This window comes from Pollachius pollachius (assembly GCF_949987615.1).
Source record: "Pollachius pollachius genome assembly, chromosome: 15".
Lineage (NCBI taxonomy): Eukaryota > Metazoa > Chordata > Actinopteri > Gadiformes > Gadidae > Pollachius > Pollachius pollachius.
The window spans coordinates 15765225-15784564 of NC_136948.1; the positions used below are offsets into that span (position 1 = coordinate 15765225).

Here is a 19340-nt window from a genome sequence, read left to right on the forward strand (position 1 = left end):
CGAGCGGCCATTTCCCCCTGTTGCCATGGGAACGTTATGAAGTGACGTAATTAAGCGACGTGAACGTCATCGAAAATCTGCATTTTTCGCAAGTTCCCGCAATTTCATCGCATAAAATTGCATAAATATGCAGCATATTTCATCGCATTTTTTAAGAAAACGTGGCGCATAATCAAGGATTTTTGGCCGCAACAATCACAAAAAAACGCCGCATTCTTCTGGAGGGACTGTTATATGCTTTTATTGTTCTCACTTGAAAGTCACTTTTTGATAAAAGTGCGCGCTGTCAAATCACAATATATATATATATATATATATATATATATATATATATATATCACTTACAAAAGCTCTATATCCCCCCCCCCTCTCTCTCTCTCTCTGTCTCTGTCTTTCCCCCTTCCTCCCGCCCTCCCTGATGCAGGCAGGGCAGCTATCCAGCCTCGGCCTCAGCCCATGCGGGCGTCATGCCTTCCGGCGTGCCCTACAACCAGGCAGCAGCAGCCGCAGCAGCAGCCAACAACAGCTCTGCAAACATGGGGAGTGCCCAGGGACCGTCCTACAACACGGGGCCTTCAGGTAACGCCCGCTCCGACCCAAACCACTGGAGATGACGTATATCTGAGACATGTCACAGAGTGTGTATGCCTTCCAGGATGCACACGTACACAATAACGGTGGATCATGACACGATGATGATGATGATGATGACTATGATGATGATGTATGGTTGCCAGCAACAATTATTAATAATTAAGGGATTTTTGACCTTGATTGTTCACTCCACCCCACTCCTGAGGCGGAGGATTATGTTATGAATGCTGCTACGTTTCAGCATAGACACTGCTGCCAAGAACATGGCATTTCCCTCCTGACAGCAGGCAAGACCACGCCTTCGCCTTCACTGAAGCACCACCTGGCCGCTGAATATCTACCTGTGGAGGGGGTTCTCAACCGTCTATGAGTCATCATGCCTCTAACTCTCGCTGTTATTAATTGTGTTGTTTGATCGAAAGGTTAAAGTGCTGACACGCAACTTATATTTGGCAAAGCGTGGCCCCGTGCCCTTCAGTATAATGACACGGGTGAGGGATCGAGTGTCTTTGCAAGATAAGTTGTTTACTTACTGCGTTGCATCGTAAGCTTTTTGTCACGACAAAAGTGCTCACCACTCAAAATGCCACGCACTGGCCAAACGGGAACAGTCTTTTCTATCTCCTTCGTGTTTTTTTTTAGCCAAACAAACATCATGGCTGCTACCTGAAATGAGAGAGGATGTTTAATATCTTCACGGTTGCCATGGTCCGTCAATGCGAGCCTCTGTCACCTTCCGACCGCGATCTGAGTCACTCGGCCTCCCAAAACACGCTACAACCCACCTTGGTGAATGCATGAAGGTTTGTAGCCTTGTAGCCCAGGAGCACTCCAGTTGCTGCTGTGCATTCTGCTACTGTGTGTTTAATTGATTTTTGTATTCAATCGCGATGAGAACGGTTACGAGGAGGGCATCGATGAAGACGTTAAGCGCTCCTCGACTTCAATGTGGAATGTCTTGAATGCCAAACTTCCCCTTTGAGTTGGGCGAGAACACAGACGCTTTCCTCCAGAAACCTGAGGGGAGCCATCCAGCAGCCCGCTTTGAAAAGGAGTGCGTTGGCTGCGATCGGCAACACAAGTCTCCTTCTATTCTGTGTCTCTCTCTTCAAGCTGCGGCCCTCGTTGAATCACACCAAGACACTTTTCTCTTTCTCCCTTTTTTTTTTCCTTTGCTCAGACGAGTCTTAAGAGAAACCTTGGAGATCATACGAGATCGAAAGAAAAGAGTCATTATATCTGAAGATTGGAGATGAAAAGGATTTGACATTGTCCAACTTCATCATTCACCACATTCAGGCTTTTTATCTCTTAGCCTTTAGCCTACACAGCTATAGCGTATTTTTGTTAGGGGCTTGAGGTAGGGAGAGATGGCTGCTGGTTTCTACCTGTGAACACCTTGTATCCCACCCTACTAACAATTTTTACATTGAAGTTACTTTAAACACCTCATATGAAACTTATTTCTCAGGGTCTCTCAGGTGTGAGCCCTGCCGAGCAAAAACATGTTTTCTAAGACCGACACCAAGGTTAATTTTGTTTACCTTTTGATCTCCTGTCCTCCTAGGCCATGAAGCAGCTCTGCTGATGCCTGGGGACAGAACTAGCAGCCCCGATGGAAAGCCTAAAGCAGAGGTCAAGGATGAGAGTGGCCCCGCCAGTGATGTTCACAAACCCAAGGTACTCACTCCCTCTCTCTCTCCCTCTATCTGGCTGTCTGTCTGGCTGTCTGGCTTTCTGTCTGGCTGTCTGTCTGTCTATCTGTCTGTATCTGTCCGACTTTCTGTCTGGCTGTCTGTCTGTCTGTCTGTCTGTCTGTCTGTACCTCCCTCTGTCTGTCTGTCTGTCTGTATCTCTCTCTGTCTGTCTGTCTGTGTGTGTGTCTCTCTCTCCCTAATGAAGCGAGATGGATCACCATACAGTCTTGTCTCACCGGGGCCCTCGCCGCATGTTTAATGATTTGTTTAGCGTTAGCGTTAGCCTCCCCGCTGTGCTCCCAGCCTATGCTGACTTCTCATTTTATGCCACTTTTGCTTGGTAACATCCGAGCCCCACTCTCTTTGATATTTTAAAATATGCCTATTGTCTGTCCCTGACACTTTGTTTTGTATACAGTAAATATAATTCATGGTAAATCCTCTTCTTCTTTTCTTGCCGATATTGACAATGGGCGCATATTAGATTATTCAGGGCAGTCAAAGCAGCCCGAAAACCAACCAAACAAAGTCCTCACACGGACGACTGGGTGAGAGAGAGAGAGAGAGAGAGATGTATGGAGAGAGAGCAAGAGACAGGGTTTTTGGAGAGTTTGCTGATGTGCACAGTCTGTCACCAGAATGTGTACCTATACACACACGTTCCCACAAATACAAACACACGCACACCACTCACACACACCCCGGAGCAACTGTCAAGCTCTTGTTCCTGTCATGCTCCTGTGAGTCATTCTCACTGATACACACACCCACACAAACACACGCACACCCACACACTCCACACACACACACACAAACACGTACAAAGACAATCATAATCCCCCCCTATTTATTCACCACATAATGTATATGGATCAACATGCGTTTATGCCTTTTTATAGACAGGCTCAGACGAACAAACAGCCACACACTGACATGCAGGGACACTCCATTCAACTACATATGCAGGAATAGTTTGACAGCACACACGATACTCATAGCAACAACAACTACCCTTATACTTATTAATGATGCAGAGATACTAACACAGATACTCTCACAGACACACACCTACACACACTTTCACCAGTGTCTCACTGTCATTCTTAAAAATAGAAAGACTCACACAAACTCTCTTTCTCTCTGGCCTTTAACATCTTTTTACATTTTACTGTCTGTCCCTTTCTCGCTTCAATGTCTCCGGGTCATCACATTTAATGTTATGGTTGGTCTGTCTCTCTCTCTCTCTCTCTCTCTCCCTCTCTCTCCCTCTCTCTGTCTCTCTCTCTTTCTCTCTTTCCCTCTCTCTCCCTCTCTCTCTCTCTCTCTCTCTCTCTCTCTCTCTCTCTCTCTCTCTCTCTCTTTCCCTCTCTCTCTGTCTCTCTCTCCTCTCTCTCTCTCTCTCTCTCTCTCTCTCTCTCTGTCTCTCTCTCTCTCTGTCTCTCTCTCCCTCTCTCTCTCTCTGTCTCTCTCCTCTCTCTCCCTCTCTGTCTCTCTCCCTCTCTCTCTCTCTCTCTCTCTCCCCCTCTCTCTCTCCCCCTCTCTCTCTGTCTCCTTGTGTCTCTCGCCCTCTCTTTAGGAGGGTTGCTACACCACCAGTGGTGGAGGCAGCAGCTCCCAGCAGCAGCAGTGCACCTCCCAGCCCACTACACCAGGGGGCGCCCTGCCCGTGACCTCGCCACTCTCCCCCAGCCCCGCCAGCCTGTCCTCCTACCACGGAGACGACAGCGACAGCATCAGCAGCCCCCCCTGGCCCCTCAAGACCCCCTCCAGCCCAGTAAGACATACAGACACATGGGGGGATGTACATACATAGATGGCTAATAGTTCATCTATGAATTCATTGAGGACTCAGAATTGACGTAAATTAAGATGGTTTTGGACTGGTCGATCAGCGACAGGCTATACATACTGTCCCACCTCTAACCGTTTTTGACTGCTGATTAGATAAATGAGCTGTATCCATTATTTGTTTTATCAAATTGGTGCTTGTTTTCTCACACATTTTCATAAATTATAAACAAGGCCTTTTGAGACCAAAAATATTTATTAATTGCCTTTCAAATACTATCTCAATTTTCTCTTGTATTTTAATTAGGGATGGGTCAGAATATTTGATTATTAGATTATTTGTTCCCGAGGGTCAAAGTTGATTTTTAACATTTGGACCGTTAACATTTTTTCCTATTCAAATAAACAAGAATTAATGGACGGAACTAATGTTGGACAGGTGTCCAAGGGCATTATCCCGCTTATACCATGGTCACTTGCCATAGAAATGGCAACGACTTGGCAACGGGAGGCATTCTAGTCCACTCAGCTATGCGCCAGAGAGCTAACGTTATGCATTGTACACATTTATAATTCGAAATTCGTCCCAGCCTTAATACCACAGATACTCTAGGGTCTATAGCATATAACCGCGTTGTCTGGTTAGAGTTTAATTCATTTTTTACAATACCAGCTCTCGTTTTGAAGACCGAATCACCGCACCATTCGTTTCAATGGGAATCACGACGGTCTATACTTTCAAAATAAAGTGTACATATTTATAATTTGAAATTCGTCCCAGCCTTTATACCACAGATACTATAGGGTCTATAGCATATAACCGCGTTTTCGGATTACAGTTTGATGCATTTTTCACAATTCACCAGCTGTCGTTTTGAAGGCTGAACAGGCAATTTGACTGGAACTACTTAGCAGGTAGTTGTTTTTTTGCGTTTAAGATACTAAGTGATTTATGCCGACGATCCATGGCTGCCTTTGTGAATGCCGGCACACATCGAATAATCAATTATTCGTTCATAGCACCCACCGTTTATTCGACCATGAAAAATTGGAGTTATTCACATCCCTAACTTGAATCACCTCCGATGCCACCTCCTTCATTCTCTCTCTCTCTCTCTCTCCTGCACCCAGAAACCCAACCCGGGCCCCTCCTCCCTCGGCGGGGAGCGAATCGGGCGTCTGTTTGAGCTGGGCGGGGAGCCGGAGAGGCGGGGCTGGGTGGAGCGCTACCTGTCCTTCATGGAGGAGCGAGGGACGCCCGTCGCCCAGCTGCCCAGCGTGGGCAAGAAGCCAGTGGACCTGTGGCGGCTCTACACCGCCGTCAAGGAGATCGGCGGCCTGGCCATGGTACACACACACACACACACACACACACACACACTCACACACACACACAAACACACACAGAAAGAAGGATACATGCACACACACACACAAAGAAGGACACACACACACACACACACACAAACAAACACACACAAAGAAGGATACACACACACACACACACAAAGAAGGATACACACACACACACACACACACACACAAAGAAGGATACACAAACACACACACAGATGGACACACGCAGACATAAGTACACACACGGAGGGACACACGTACACACACAGATGGACACACACAGACATAAGGACAAACCCAGGGACACACACACACAAGGACACACACAAATACAGCCAGAGGGACACGCACACAGAAGGACACAGACAGACACACAAACATACACACACACACACACACACTGAGGGGCACGCTTTGCACATGCACCCACAAAGAAGCACACACACACAAGCTCACATTCACAGACACACACATTCACAGACACGCACATACATTCAAGTCCACACATCAGGAATAAAGGCTAGGGCTGTGTATATATAAGATTGTATTCAGCCTCAGGGACCACATTGCTATGAGATATTACAGCCTTCACAATCCCTTGCCCCGCGCGATAACGTTGCCAAACGCGAGGCCCCGCGTTTGGTAGGGGCCCGTGCCCATTGGCAGTGAGTCCCAGGGGGGTCTTAAGTTCAAGCCTCTGTTCCCAAACCCTCCCACCCACCAGGTGAACAAGAACAAGAAGTGGCGCGAGCTGTCGTCCCGGCTGAGCGTGGGCACGTCCAGCAGTGCGGCCAGCTCTCTGAAGAAGCACTACATCCAGTACCTGTTCGCCCACGAGTGCAAGGTGGAGCGCGGGGAGGAGACGCCCGTCGACGGAAGCCCCGCCTCCGCCGGCGCTGGCGACGGCAGGAAGCAGGTCAAGATCCAGCCGCCTTCCCCCGGTAAGCCACGCCCACTGGGTACCAAACCAGGCACTCGCACACTAAACACACGCACGCAGAGAAGCACACAGGGCTTCAGCCACTTGTCGCCGGTTTGTAATCATTTTGCAACCGAGAAAAACCGTGGGTAAGAAAAAACATGCCGTTTGGGCGTTTGCTTCTGCACTGTTGTTGTTAGTGTTGTGATTATGAAGAAGGACGGCAAGAGCGGCAGTTTGTTGATTTGTTTTTAATTGACTTCAAACACATAAACGGTGGAGCGCGACAAAAGCACCGTTAATGGCCACGCAAGTGTGATCGGCAAAGAACGAACATAGCCATTTCAAAAGTCTCTCCGGAGCAAAGGATTGGAGGTGAGAGAAAGCTGGTTAACAAGCTGACAAAAAAAGAGTACACACTGTTTCATATTAACAACAGCATCATCGCAAGGGCTGTGCACAAGCTGTTAGGGGTGTAGCGCAGAGAACGCGTCCGCGAGAGGCGAGAGTCGGCGCTAGTTAGCGGCGTTTTGCTCGCTACACGCTTTAATGGCGGGTGAGCCGTGATGATGTGATCGCTAGCACCTCAAACCAAAGGCATCCCCTTTATTCCATTACATAAATACGGGGGGGTTAACTAATATCATTCTGATGAGATGCCATTACGGCTGTATATAATCAGGTGGACTGGGAGGGTAGGAGAGGTATGGGGATGTGTGATGGTGGTGATGGTGGGGGGGGGGGGGTTGTACAATGTGTGTATCCCAGTACAATTACAGTGTGCACGACTGGAGTGTTGAAGGGAGATCGAGGTAGGAAAGGCGCAGAGCGAGAGAGAGCGTGAAGGTCACGTCTCTAATTTGCGGCGGTGATGAGAAAAGTGACCCGTGCTTTTAAATAGAACAGCCTCGCACTTCACCCGCCTGCTTCACCCGCCTGCTTCACCCGCCGCAGATTGCTCCTGCTGGTGGGTGGATAGACGCGCTTTCGCTTCTCTCTCGCTCTGTCTCTCTCTCTCTCTCTCTCTCTTGCTCTCTGTCTCTCTCTCTATCTCTCACCCCCAACCACACGCACATACACACACACACACACACACACACACACACACACACACACACACACACACACACACAGATACATATATGCACATATGGATGTGCACGTTTCTTGTCTGCAACGCTAGAAAATAATGCATAATTTAGCTCTGATTCACCTATTCAGTGCAATCGACCATCTTTATCTGTCACCCCCCCCCCCCCTCCCAGCCCACTGCTGATGATAGAACTAAACGCCATCGTTAACATATTCATGAAAGAATAGGAACTATATTAAGAGCCATAAAACACAGTGAATGACCAATGCTGGCTGTAATAGTAGGGTCGCTATTTTAAATGATTAGTGTTGTGCAATTATAAAGGGCTGCCAACACTTAGAGAATGGGTTTTTAGGAAGAGAGAATCGCATCCTCAAAGGTCAACAGCCGAGAGAGAATAGCTTCTGTATCTTGGAGTGGAAAACAGCAGGAGCTATCGTACGTTGCCTCGCAAGATCCTGATTCTGCACCTCCTGGACTGGAAGGCAGTGTGATAACCTCTGTCCAATGGGATATCCTTATTGGTCTACTGACCCCTGTGGTTGAGGTCACCTCCACACCTTTCAGTCTGTTTGCGTGGTCCAAAGCAGTAAAGTAATAAATCAACATCCGTTCTGTAGTCAAGCACCTGTCTGTTATTTGATTGTGTTGGTCACAATGTTTTTCTTTGGATATTGTTTAATAATCCTGTCGTTATTTGGGAGACATTGTTGTGTGTTACCCTACCACCGTTTTCCCATGCAAGACATGGCTAATCTCACATTAAATTAGCCTAGTTTACGGTTTATTTACGTTGATTTCAAATTTTAAAGAAATGTTCCTCTCAAAATTGGGAATATCGTCAACAAATTATCACTTGATTCATTCTGAGCTACAAGACCTGTTGATTTTGTGTAAGCGCAAGGAGGAACAACCAAGTCTATGAATATCAGAAACCCTCTCACCAAGCACACCCGTCTCAAGCTCATCCATATTTGAGAGGCCTATCAAAAAATGGAATTCACCTTGAGGAAAACAAGAGACTCGAGCAGCAAATACATATTTGACAGCAATGTATTGTGTGGATTTGACCAGTGTGCAGCGAATACTCCTGTATTGCTTGACACCCAAACGTGGGTGTTCGACAACACAGTATGTCCTGTGGACAGGTCTGTTATGGCTCGCTGTACAACGCAAACACACACAAACACACACAGACTGACACACAGACACACACAAGGAGACACTGCCCTTAGTTTCACCCACTGGCCTATATATAGGTCTACAGCCAATGATGTCACCAAAGGGAGGGTGGGGGGCGGGGTTGGTTGAGGGAGGCAGGGAGGGTGGGGGGGCGGGGTTGCCTGTCGTGAGGAGTCAGTTGATTAATGAGGCTCGGAATGTGGAGCGTAAACAAACGCGACCCCACAGTCACCCTTCATTCACAAAACTGGCAACTGCTGACTGGTGCTGGCAGAGCTTTTCATTTCTCTTTCCTTAACAGCTTGCGGATTATGTCACCTGCTCACACTCGCATGTATGCGCACACTGACACACACACACACACACACACACAAACACATACATCATTATTTAGTCCTCAGTATGCTTTTCTTTCCTCTCCATTCTTCATGTGGAGCAGGGAGCTCTCAGATCATGTGTACACATGTTCTCCCTGGTCAAGGGCACGGCCAAGTCTGTGTGTGTTTGTATGTGTGTGCCTGTGTGTGTGTGTGTGTGTGTGTGTGTGACTGTGTGTTTGTGTGCTTGAGTGTGGCTGTGTGTGAGAGATCTAGGGGCGGGGAGCAAAAGGGGATATCCCCAAAAATCGGAGAACCCGAGATTTGCCCACTTTACACCCTCATCGTCTCTCTTTTTCACACTATCACCTTATCTCATTTTTACCCCGCTCTCTTTCTCTAACCAGTTCCCTAAGCTTTATATCATCTGAGGGGATAACCGTTTCTCCCCCCGCCTCTCTCTCTCTCTCTCTCTCTCTCTCTCTCTCTCTCTCTCTCTCTCTCTCTCTCTCTCTCTCTCTCTCTATATCTCTCTTTCTCTCCATTAATATCCTCTTTTCTCCCACCATGTAGAGAAGGGAGTTGTTGAATAATTCAGACTTAACATGAATTTTTAAAGTGTCTTTATTTTCCTTTTTCCTTTTTTTTGCTGGAGAAATCTCACGGTGCACGGAAAGGCCAGGGATGCTCATCCATAAGGCTGGCTTTTAACGCTAAACGCTCATTAGAATCCGCTCACTTTGCGTCTGGCGAATCCTCTGCAAACCACCGTTTCCTCTTTCAAAGCACCTATTCAGATATTCAACTCCTGTGTTACTTTTTCTTCATTTTCTCCTTTTCCTCCCTCCACAAGCTTCTTTGACTGTGGCTACTTGTACTTGTAAAGGTGTCCCTTCTTCCATTCCTTCTTTCATTCCCTCCATCCACCCAGTTTGAAATGTTCACACCACCGTGGAGTCACCACAACAAGACAAGCGCTCACGCCATTTGATCCCCGGTTTGACATCTCACCGTGATACAAGTGTACCCCGGGCTTTACCCTCACACCCTCCTCATTAAACACACACTGCCTCATCTCCTCCACCAATGATCAATGTGGTTTTGCAGCAGGGCCTCAATGCACACAAATTAACTAATATGTACTCGACACATTGGGGAAGTGAGTTCCCCAATAACCGGCCAACACGCAAACACATCCACACCCACACACGCACGCATGCACACACTCACACACTCACACACATGCACACCAACGACCTGCTTATCATTCCCTGTAAACCCTTTGCTTGGATCTGGCCGCACCCAAAATGATATATATTTATTATCTATAAATGTTTTAATTCAGTTAACACGTTATCAAAAGGCTAATAATGCACCACATGCTGCTGCCTCCCTGCAGCCCATCCAGGCAGAAGCCTCCTGGTCTCCTTCGTCCTATTCCTTCCTCTCTCCTCTTATCTTCTTCCCTTCTTCTTCTCTACACCTCCTTCTCTCTCTCTCTTTCTCGGTCACTCTCTCTCTCTTGCTCTCTCTCTCGCGTGCGTTCCCTCTCTCTCAGGTCTCCTCTCTATCTCTATCTCTCTCTCTCTCTCTCTCTCCATCTCTCTCAGGTCTCCTCTCTCTCTCTCTTTCTCTCTCTCTCTCTCGTCCTGTCTCTGTCTCTGGGCGTGCCGCCCGCGTAGCCTAGCCTGTTACTCTTGGCTAGCGCTATCATACGTAAGCGCTTCTGGCCTCGGGTCCACAGTTATCTCTCCAATACAGCACTGTGCCGCTGCTGCCAAGGCTAGGCATACTTAGCCACCGCTAATACACTGATCACGTCATGCGCATGGTTGTGAGCGCACACACACACACACACATGCACACTCGCGCGCGGCTGCACACGCGCACACATGCCACACATGCTCCTGAAAATCCTATCTATCGAGCAACATGTAGGTACCCGACCCGCAGAGAAAGAATCCCTTCTTTCTGTTGCACTTTGCTCTAAAAATTAGGGTTGACTCGACTCTATTCCAGGCAATTATTTCCCTTGCTTTCCTTTGCTTACTTTTCTATCTCTGTATCGCCATCGCCTCCAATTATCCATATCTTGCTGCCATTCCTCTCCGTCTCCCAGCTCATTCGGGTGGAGGCTCTCTGCAGGGACCACAGACCCCCCAGTCCTCTGGCAGCAGCTCCACCACAGAGACAGCTGCCGAGCTGAAGCCGCCCACGCCCGCTACCACTCCGCTGGGACAGGTCACACCGCTGCCCCCCAACAGGTAAACACACGCAGCAGTCCTTGCCCACATGCAAATGCCAAACAGAATGATTTGATAAATGTCAAGAATCATTGTAGAGGGATGTTTTTCAATATTGGACCGCTGTGGGGCTGGGATTCAGGGAATTTTAGGGTTACAGTTAGGCCATGTTTTAAGTTAGCATTTTATTTCTAAATGAATAGGCAAGTACCATGTTTTGCAGTTCATGTATAATTCAAGTACCTCAGAATGTCCTGGCAGCGATGAACACAAAAATTTGTTCAAGTAAAGTTTAAACGCTCTTCTAATGAAATACTCTAAATCAATCATATAAACCCTCCAAATCCTCTAGAAAATACATTTCTAATACCTTTTTTTGAAAACAGGGAATTGAGAATTGCCTAACAGTTGAGAAAAATGTTGTGTTCTTCAACAATCAAACTGTCGATTGAATAACAAAATACCATTTGATGTGAGACGGAGGGCTCATCCATGTCTTTGCGGCACCATTTACTCAGGTAAAGGTTGCATTTTTTCAATACACAAAATCCTCCTTAGCGCGGCGTTGTTTATTTACAACTGAACCGTTATTCAGCCTCCCCTTCAGCCCATCGTAACATCATAATGATTATTGCTGGTTGGTTCTTAACTTTGCAATACACCAATTAGGTGTAAGCGTTGCTCATTATCCAACTCAGGGCACACTGATCGATCGAGTCAAAGGGAAGAGGAGTTCAGCGCAAAATTAAACGTCATGATCTTCATTTAAATCCCAAATGTTAAAGCTGGTGGGAGTGATGCAGTCAACAGGTTGTTTTATCTGCAACAAGAGGAGGAACTATCAACAGGTGAATTTAATTTGCGAAATAACGCTCTGATTTCAACAAACTTAACGCATGGACCTGCTGGCATAGATCTCTTCTCGCCTCTCTCATTCATCCGTGAGCCAGCCACTTTGGCAGCAGAAAGACCTGATGGTTGGTTCGAGACAGGTGTGGGATCGGCAGCCTGCACCGCAGATCTGCCAGATGGAGCCACGATTTGCACAGTGGATTCTTCATTAACTGTGTGGCTTGCATCCACTTCTGTCTATTCGTCCACTTGTAGGCGGAAGGAGTTCTGAGTCAAAATGGATACATGGCTCTTAGTGTATGGGATGGAACCTGGGGGGGAAGGCAATGACTTTTTTTGAACCCGTGCCTCTTTGTTTGAATCCACAGGGTGCTCTGTTGCGTCTGTATCAACTCTGGCTACCACAGATCAGGGAGGTGTGGAGTGCAGCCACAAGATGATTGGGCAACCTGTTTTGTTTACTGCAGAGTGCAGACACACTGATATTTGTGTGTCTCCAGGTTCCTCCCTCTCAGAGTCCAGAAGAGCCAGATAGCTCTGCCTTGGGAGCAGCCTAGTCTCACAAGTCAGTCTGATGGCAGACAACCTCAAATCTGGGGTGTAAAGGGCGTCTTCTTTGTTTCGACCGTTAATGTTGAGACAGGGATTTGTTAGCGTTTGATTGGCGAGCAAAATTTCAGCCAGCAGTGCTAAACACGCATCTTTTTTTAAAAAAATAAACACTGTAGACTAGCCACTGTATGAATATGCTTAAAAAGCCTAATCAACTCAGGCTAATTAACTTGCTTCAGTAGAATATCCCCGTAACAAACAGGAAACAAGGCCTCTCTCCGCCCCTTGCAGTTTCTGGTTTCCGGCCCAGGCTCTTTGCCTTCTCCCCTCCAGAGTTCAGTTCAGAGTTCAGTTATAAAATAGGAGAATTTCTCGATCCCAAAATTAGGAGTAGAAAAAAAACTTCTCGCCAACTACATGCAACCTTGTAGCATTAATACAAAACTGTAAAATCAAGCTTACAGGCTAACTGGCTTACTGGCTCCATTTCTAGTCTTTGAAGCCCAGGTCATGTTTTTCAACGCCTCGGTCTTGAGAACAAGGGATTATTCCTCAAAAGGATGTTGTCTTCGAGGACCTGTTTGTATTAATCTTAGCTTGCGGTAATCATGGGCGCCCATATGCTGAGAGATCCAAGTCCAGATGTTGATGTGGACTTTGCAGCAATAGCAACAGCATATGGACAACAATGTCCAGATGATGCAGGACAGGATACCGTCTGGTTCAGCAAATGCTCCAGAGTTATCCTGTCTCCGCAGATAGATATGGGATGGATAAGAGTTAAAGCATGTCGATGACTTACTGTTTCCATCCATGCAGCAAGATGAGAAATGTTGAGAAGCAGCCTATAGCATTTAACAACATATCAGACAAAGGATTTGGTCTCTAAGACATGCTTTGACTGCATGTGAGTATGACATATTTGAAACATTTTAAACTTAGAATAACCTCACATTTACACAGCAATACATGTCCAACCTGTCAATCCTGTCACTCTTTGTTCTTGTCAGTTGCAGTGTTCATAAATAATTTTATTTGCCTTTATTCATTTTTTTTTTTTTTATCTATCAGTCTATCAGTGCTTTTGTATGCACTTCTCTGTTTCCCAGTGAAGATACTTCCTTTCTTGTGGGAATCATATTATAATATTTACTGGTACTGTGAATGCCTGCCACCATTAATTTGAGCTGAACATGAACAAGGGCAAACACAATAAACTGCCATCATAGCCACAAAAATGCAAGCAGTGAAAAACCATTAAAAATCCTCTACACTACTAGCAGCGCTCACCTGTGTATCATCCTGTTAGTTCTCGGAGGGTTTCGGTGTCAACACTGCAAACGTCACCTCTCCCACCATCTCCCCCTTTCTCTCTTTTCTCCTCTCTCCCTCTGTCGGCCTCCCTCCATCCTCTTTTTCCCTGTTTCTTTATTTTTTTTCTCTTTTAATTTTTTCTCAGGACGAGCGTGAATGTGCAGGACCCGTTCTCAGACGTGAGCGACCCGGCGGCGATGCACAAGCGCGGGCCGTCGCTGCCCCCTAGCGCCACGTACCAGCCGGGCCTGGGCATGCCCGACATGATGATGCGAATGCAGTACGACGCCAAGGACCCCTTCGCCGGCATGCGCAAGAGTAAGTGGCACTTCCTGTCCACCCTGAACTCAAAGCCTCCAGCCCCCTCACTGCCATCCCACACCTCCCCCGCCCCCGTCCCAGTACTTCTGCTTTGGAGATCTCTGGCCCGAAGGAATGAATGACTGTGGGGACATGTGAGTAAAACTGGGTCTCTGTTGTCGCCTTGGCCGTATAATCAATACGAGGAAACGCAATTGGAAACATTTCCACAGTTCTATTGAGTTGGTTTTACATTTCGCTCTCGATAATGATCTCTAATGGTTCTTTATTTTTTTGTGAAAAGAAAAAGGAAAGTGCCTTCTAAATATTGAAGCGCCAGACAAGGACCTTTCGGATAAGTGGTCGTCTGTGAATGAAGTAAAGACTGCATCTCCCATTAGTTAATTGTGCCTTTCTGTAAAAAGCCACTTCAAATGAGCGTTTATTTGAAAATAAATATTTGATATATTGTCCTAAAAAAACAAAGTGATTTTGTCTCATTAATTGTAGATATTAAATTCTTGCATTTCCACTCTGCGTTCTGTAAATTGCTTCATCAGAGTTTGCTGGGAATCCAGCCCTTTGGCAAGCATATCGAACGTTCAAAGTCATTATATAGAAATCGTCTTGCTAATGGACTCATTTCCTCGTGTTGACTGAATAGATGTGCAAAAAATGACAAATATAAAAACATAGTGACAAAATTCTAATTCCTGTCCATATTTATCCTGAGGCAATGTAGGCCCGTTATATATCCGTTATCATCTTTTTAAGATGTCTTTATTTGATGTGAAATTATCTCAAGTGGTTATCGCTATTTCTTTGGATTGAAAAGAAGCGCTTGACACTGTTTTCCTCAACTCCTTTATTCTTTCTTACCTCGACCCGAAGCTTAACGAGCCTAGCTTCTTGTCGTAGAAGATTCACCTGCGGCCATTGTTCCTAGCGGTGGTGTGATTGACATGTCTAATCACGTTGTCATCTCAAATCAGAACAGATGTGCATGTTTTATTAAACATTTAATTTCATTTTCACGCCCGACCTTAATCCGAAACGCCAGCACTCTTTTTATCTTCTTGTTGCATAGACATTGTCTCATCCTCACCTTTAAATATTCTTTTCATCATTTTCTTTCCTCAAACTTTCATCTTCTGTAACCCTGCTGAGTAGCACCTGTTTCAACCAAACTACCGCGGTTTACTTTTGAGAACAGACAGCAGAACCGCAGAGCTGACGAGAAATAAACAGACTGGAGTGTGAATGAGTAATGTGGCGGACGCTGGCTGCATGACAACAGTGGCCTCAGAACAATAGGCAGGAGCTTTATCAATAGCAATTATTTAAAGAAGACCACTGCCCCCTGGTGGTCATAATAATTGCAACACTTAAATTCTCATCAAATTCAAACTGAGTTACAATCGCCATGATTCCCCAATGTTTATCAATTATCCACATTGGCAAATCTATTGTTATATGAGGCTATTTAACATTAAAAGGTTGAAGAGACAGAAAAATGCTTTTGAGACAGTGCTTTTGTATCCATAGCATAATCCATATACTGTATAGAGGCAGGATCAAGGATGTGGAAGCCTGTCTCAATGGTAGAATAACCAATGTATCTGCCACCACGGTGTCCCATGATGCTTACTGTCCGGATCCCACCTGTGTCTTCTAGTGGCGGGAGCTGACCCCTACATACCAAGCCAGATGTCCAGCGGGGGCATGCAGGACATGTACGGGCGGCCCCCCGCAGCCATGGGCATGGGCCAGCGCTCCCAGTACCCCTACGCACAGGGCTATGACAGAAGGTAGGTTCAAGTCCCACCCATCCCAGACCCTCTTGTGATGCACAAAGTCCAATCAAGATTTCTTCAGCAATTTGTAATCAACTGCTGCTGACGATGGTGGCTCTGGACACTCTGTCAATGAATCCGTTATTTACTGACAGCAAGTATTGAAGCGATTATTTTGATTGACGGATACTTGTTGTGATTTGTCAGCAAAAAAATACAGAGCGTGTGCTGCCTATAGCTTTAGACTTTACCCACAAACTCAGTACGAAGATAATTCTCTTTTATTGGCTGCTCATCAGGCAAAAAATAGAGCAAATTAATCGGACACCACTTTGGTAATTTATTATGTGCTATTAAGCTATGTGATATCACACTGATTAATCCGCAATGAACACGACCGTTAGTTGACGCCCTATAACCAACACATCCTTTCACGTTTGACTCATGTAGGCCTGCTTCTTCAAGCTCAGATAGCTCAAAGCTGCAGACTTAAACGGGCTGAAACAGTCTGTTTATTTTCTGCGTAGCCAGCCGCCTTGCAGCAGTTGATGCCACGCCTTCCCCATGTAGATGAGAGTGGAGCTTGATTAGCCCCAAGGGCTAACTCGCTGGGCACATGCATGGGGTCTTGCAAAAACAATAAAGGGTAATCAAAACCAAAAATCCATCAGAAAAAGTTAGCATACAAAACACAAAACAGGCGCTACAAAAACCTATTAGTGACACACAAAAGATAAACACCAGCGCTGTGCATAAATGACACCCAATCACACAGTCCATGCCACCCTCTGATTGGTCATGCCTCCTACGCGGTGTCAAGCCTGCGAGTGTCTGTGGGGAGGAAAGTTCTGGCTGTCCCCTAAAGAGGAACTGTGCCTGTGTGTGTGATCGATTTGATCCAGACCCGACCATGTGATGGGGATGGACGGAGGAATGGGCCCTCCGGGGGGTCAGAACAACATGGTGGGCCCGGCCAACAACGACGGCAGCATCTACTCCCCCAACAGATACCCTTCACAGCAGAGGTTTGTGTGTGTGCGTGTGTGCGCATGTGCGTACATGTGTGTGTACGCAGGTGCGGGAATATACTGTGTGTGCTTAAAAGTGTTATTTTGAAAAAACAAAGACAGATGTCATTAATAGAAGGAATATTGTATTTCCTGCTCAACATTGGTTGAATACATTTTGAATTTGGATGATTTTGTGCTCCCCCTCTCAGGCATGATGGCTATGGGCAGCAGTACCCGGGCATGCCATACGGAATACACCCCTCTGGCATGTACCCACAGCAGCAGGTGAGAGACCCCAGCATGTTCGTGTGAGAGGTCAATTCCTTGTAATGTGATTTTAACAACCCTACGATTGTAATGTCTCTCGATCATGCACTTAAAGATGCCATTAAAGGCCAAATTGGCTTTGGCTTAATTCTCTAATTTCCACAGTCATACTTATTCATCTAGTCCACCAAGTACGCCGAGATATTGGAAAGTAATTTTGTTTAACAGCTATTACATCCAAATGAAATTAACATTCTTAATAATGTCGGGACATGACGTCAACATAATGATGAGGTCGTTCGCACTGGCAGGCTCACCATTGAACATTTCCAACATATTATGTTTAATCAGTGTTACACGTCCTCCTAACTTTATCCCCTTCTCTTGGAACCATTTCGTGTTATGCAAGCGGAATCCATTTTGAGCGCCAGTTCGGATTACGCCTCTCACAGTGTGATTAACGTGTCATCCTGGGTCCAGCAGGGCTACAAGCGGCCCATGGAGGGCCTGTACGGCCCCCCCAGCAAGAGGCACGAGGGGGACATGTACGCCATGCAATACGCCAACCAGCAGCCCGACGTCTACAACCACTACGCCGGCGGCTACTCCGGCCCCGAGCGCAGGCCCATCCCGGGCCAGTACCCCTACCCCTACCCCCGCGACCGCTTGGGCCCCTCGGGCCCCGGGCCCCACGGCATGATGAGCGGGGGCCCCCCCGCCGACGGCCCCAACATGTGGCCCTCCAGGACGGACATGGGCTACCCGTACGGCAACCGGCACGCGGGCGCGTCCTCCCAGATGACGCCCTACGGCCCCGTGGGGCGGGACGACGCGGAGCAGTGGCACCGCCAGTCGGCCTACATGCCGCCATCGGGCCACATGCAGCAGCTCTCCTCGCGCCCGCCCCCCTCGCCGTACCCCAACTCCCCCTCCATGGCCAACCACCTGCCCAGGGCCCCCAGCCCGGGGGCCTTCCAGCGGTCCCTGGAGGCGCGGCTGTCGCCCGGCAAGGCGCCCTTCATGTCCGGCATGAAGATGCACAAGGTGGGGATGGCGATGGGGCCCGGCATGCAGGGAGCGGGGCCCCTGGGGCAGTTCCCGCCCAACCTGAGGAGGGACCTGAACTACCCGCTGGGCTCGGTGGAGGCCACCATGCCGGTGCTGAAGCCCCGACGCAACGCCACCTCCAAAGACACCGGTGAGCGGCGGGACGACGTGCACGGCCTTTGTTTTACTGTTCAGGGTCTTAGACAGGGCTGGAGCTACGCTGACATAAGCGCTCACCTTGTCACACTAGCGTTTAATTAGCTGGTCATTTCTAGAAATGGCCCGCAATAGCCACAATTATTTCCACAATATCCATAATAACGACAATTACTTTACCCAATTAGTGTCCTGCATTACAGCGCTGATTACATTCTCATTCTGATCTCTCTCTCTCGCTCTCTCTCTCGCTGTCTCTCTCTCCCTCCCTCTCTCTCTCTCTCTCTCTCTCTCTCTCTCTCGCTCACTCTCTCTCTCTCTCTCTCTCTCTCCCTCCCTCCCTCTCCCTCTTGCTCTCGCTCTCGCTCTCTCTCTCTCTCCCTCCCTCTCTCTCTCTCTCTCTCTCTCTCTCTCTCTCCTCAGGGACCCCTGAGGCCTGGCGTGTGATGATGTCCCTGAAGTCGGGTCTGCTGGCGGAGAGCACGTGGGCCCTGGACACGGTCAACATCCTGCTGTTTGACGACGCCACCGTGGCCTCCTTCAACCTGGCCCAGGTAGTCAGCGGGGCCTTTCGTCCATCAATACCTTTGACAGACTTGTATTGCATTGAGAACAGGGTTTAAAACGACCTGTTCAATTCTATGTTGTTAGAGTTTTAGTGCTGAGCATAACCGGTTTTAAATTCTATTTTGATACATGAAATTGGGTGTTATTACATATAAACATATAAATTACATATACATAATATAATGAAAATAACAATTTGTATACAGTTATTATATATTGTGATAAATAGATTAGTCATTTTGAGAACATAAGTATAGTAATTATGAATGAAATTCAGAATCTTAATAATTTCT

The 19340-nt window shown here is 47.1% G+C and overlaps 1 protein-coding gene across 1 annotated transcript in view; it reads left to right on the forward strand.

Moving 5' to 3' along the window:
* LOC307086939 (AT-rich interactive domain-containing protein 1B-like) overlaps positions 1-19340 on the forward strand; it is a 41406-nt gene that overhangs the window by 18952 nt on the left and 3114 nt on the right. Inside the window, exons 4-15 of the mRNA XM_079752286.1 lie at positions 425-579; positions 2162-2274; positions 3868-4065; positions 5211-5426; positions 6160-6376; positions 11066-11210; positions 14053-14225; positions 15883-16015; positions 16903-17025; positions 17220-17295; positions 17758-18475; positions 18904-19034. Of these exons, the coding sequence (XP_079608412.1) occupies positions 425-579; positions 2162-2274; positions 3868-4065; positions 5211-5426; positions 6160-6376; positions 11066-11210; positions 14053-14225; positions 15883-16015; positions 16903-17025; positions 17220-17295; positions 17758-18475; positions 18904-19034 (2398 nt within the window). The remainder of the gene's footprint in view (positions 1-424; positions 580-2161; positions 2275-3867; positions 4066-5210; positions 5427-6159; positions 6377-11065; positions 11211-14052; positions 14226-15882; positions 16016-16902; positions 17026-17219; positions 17296-17757; positions 18476-18903; positions 19035-19340) is intronic.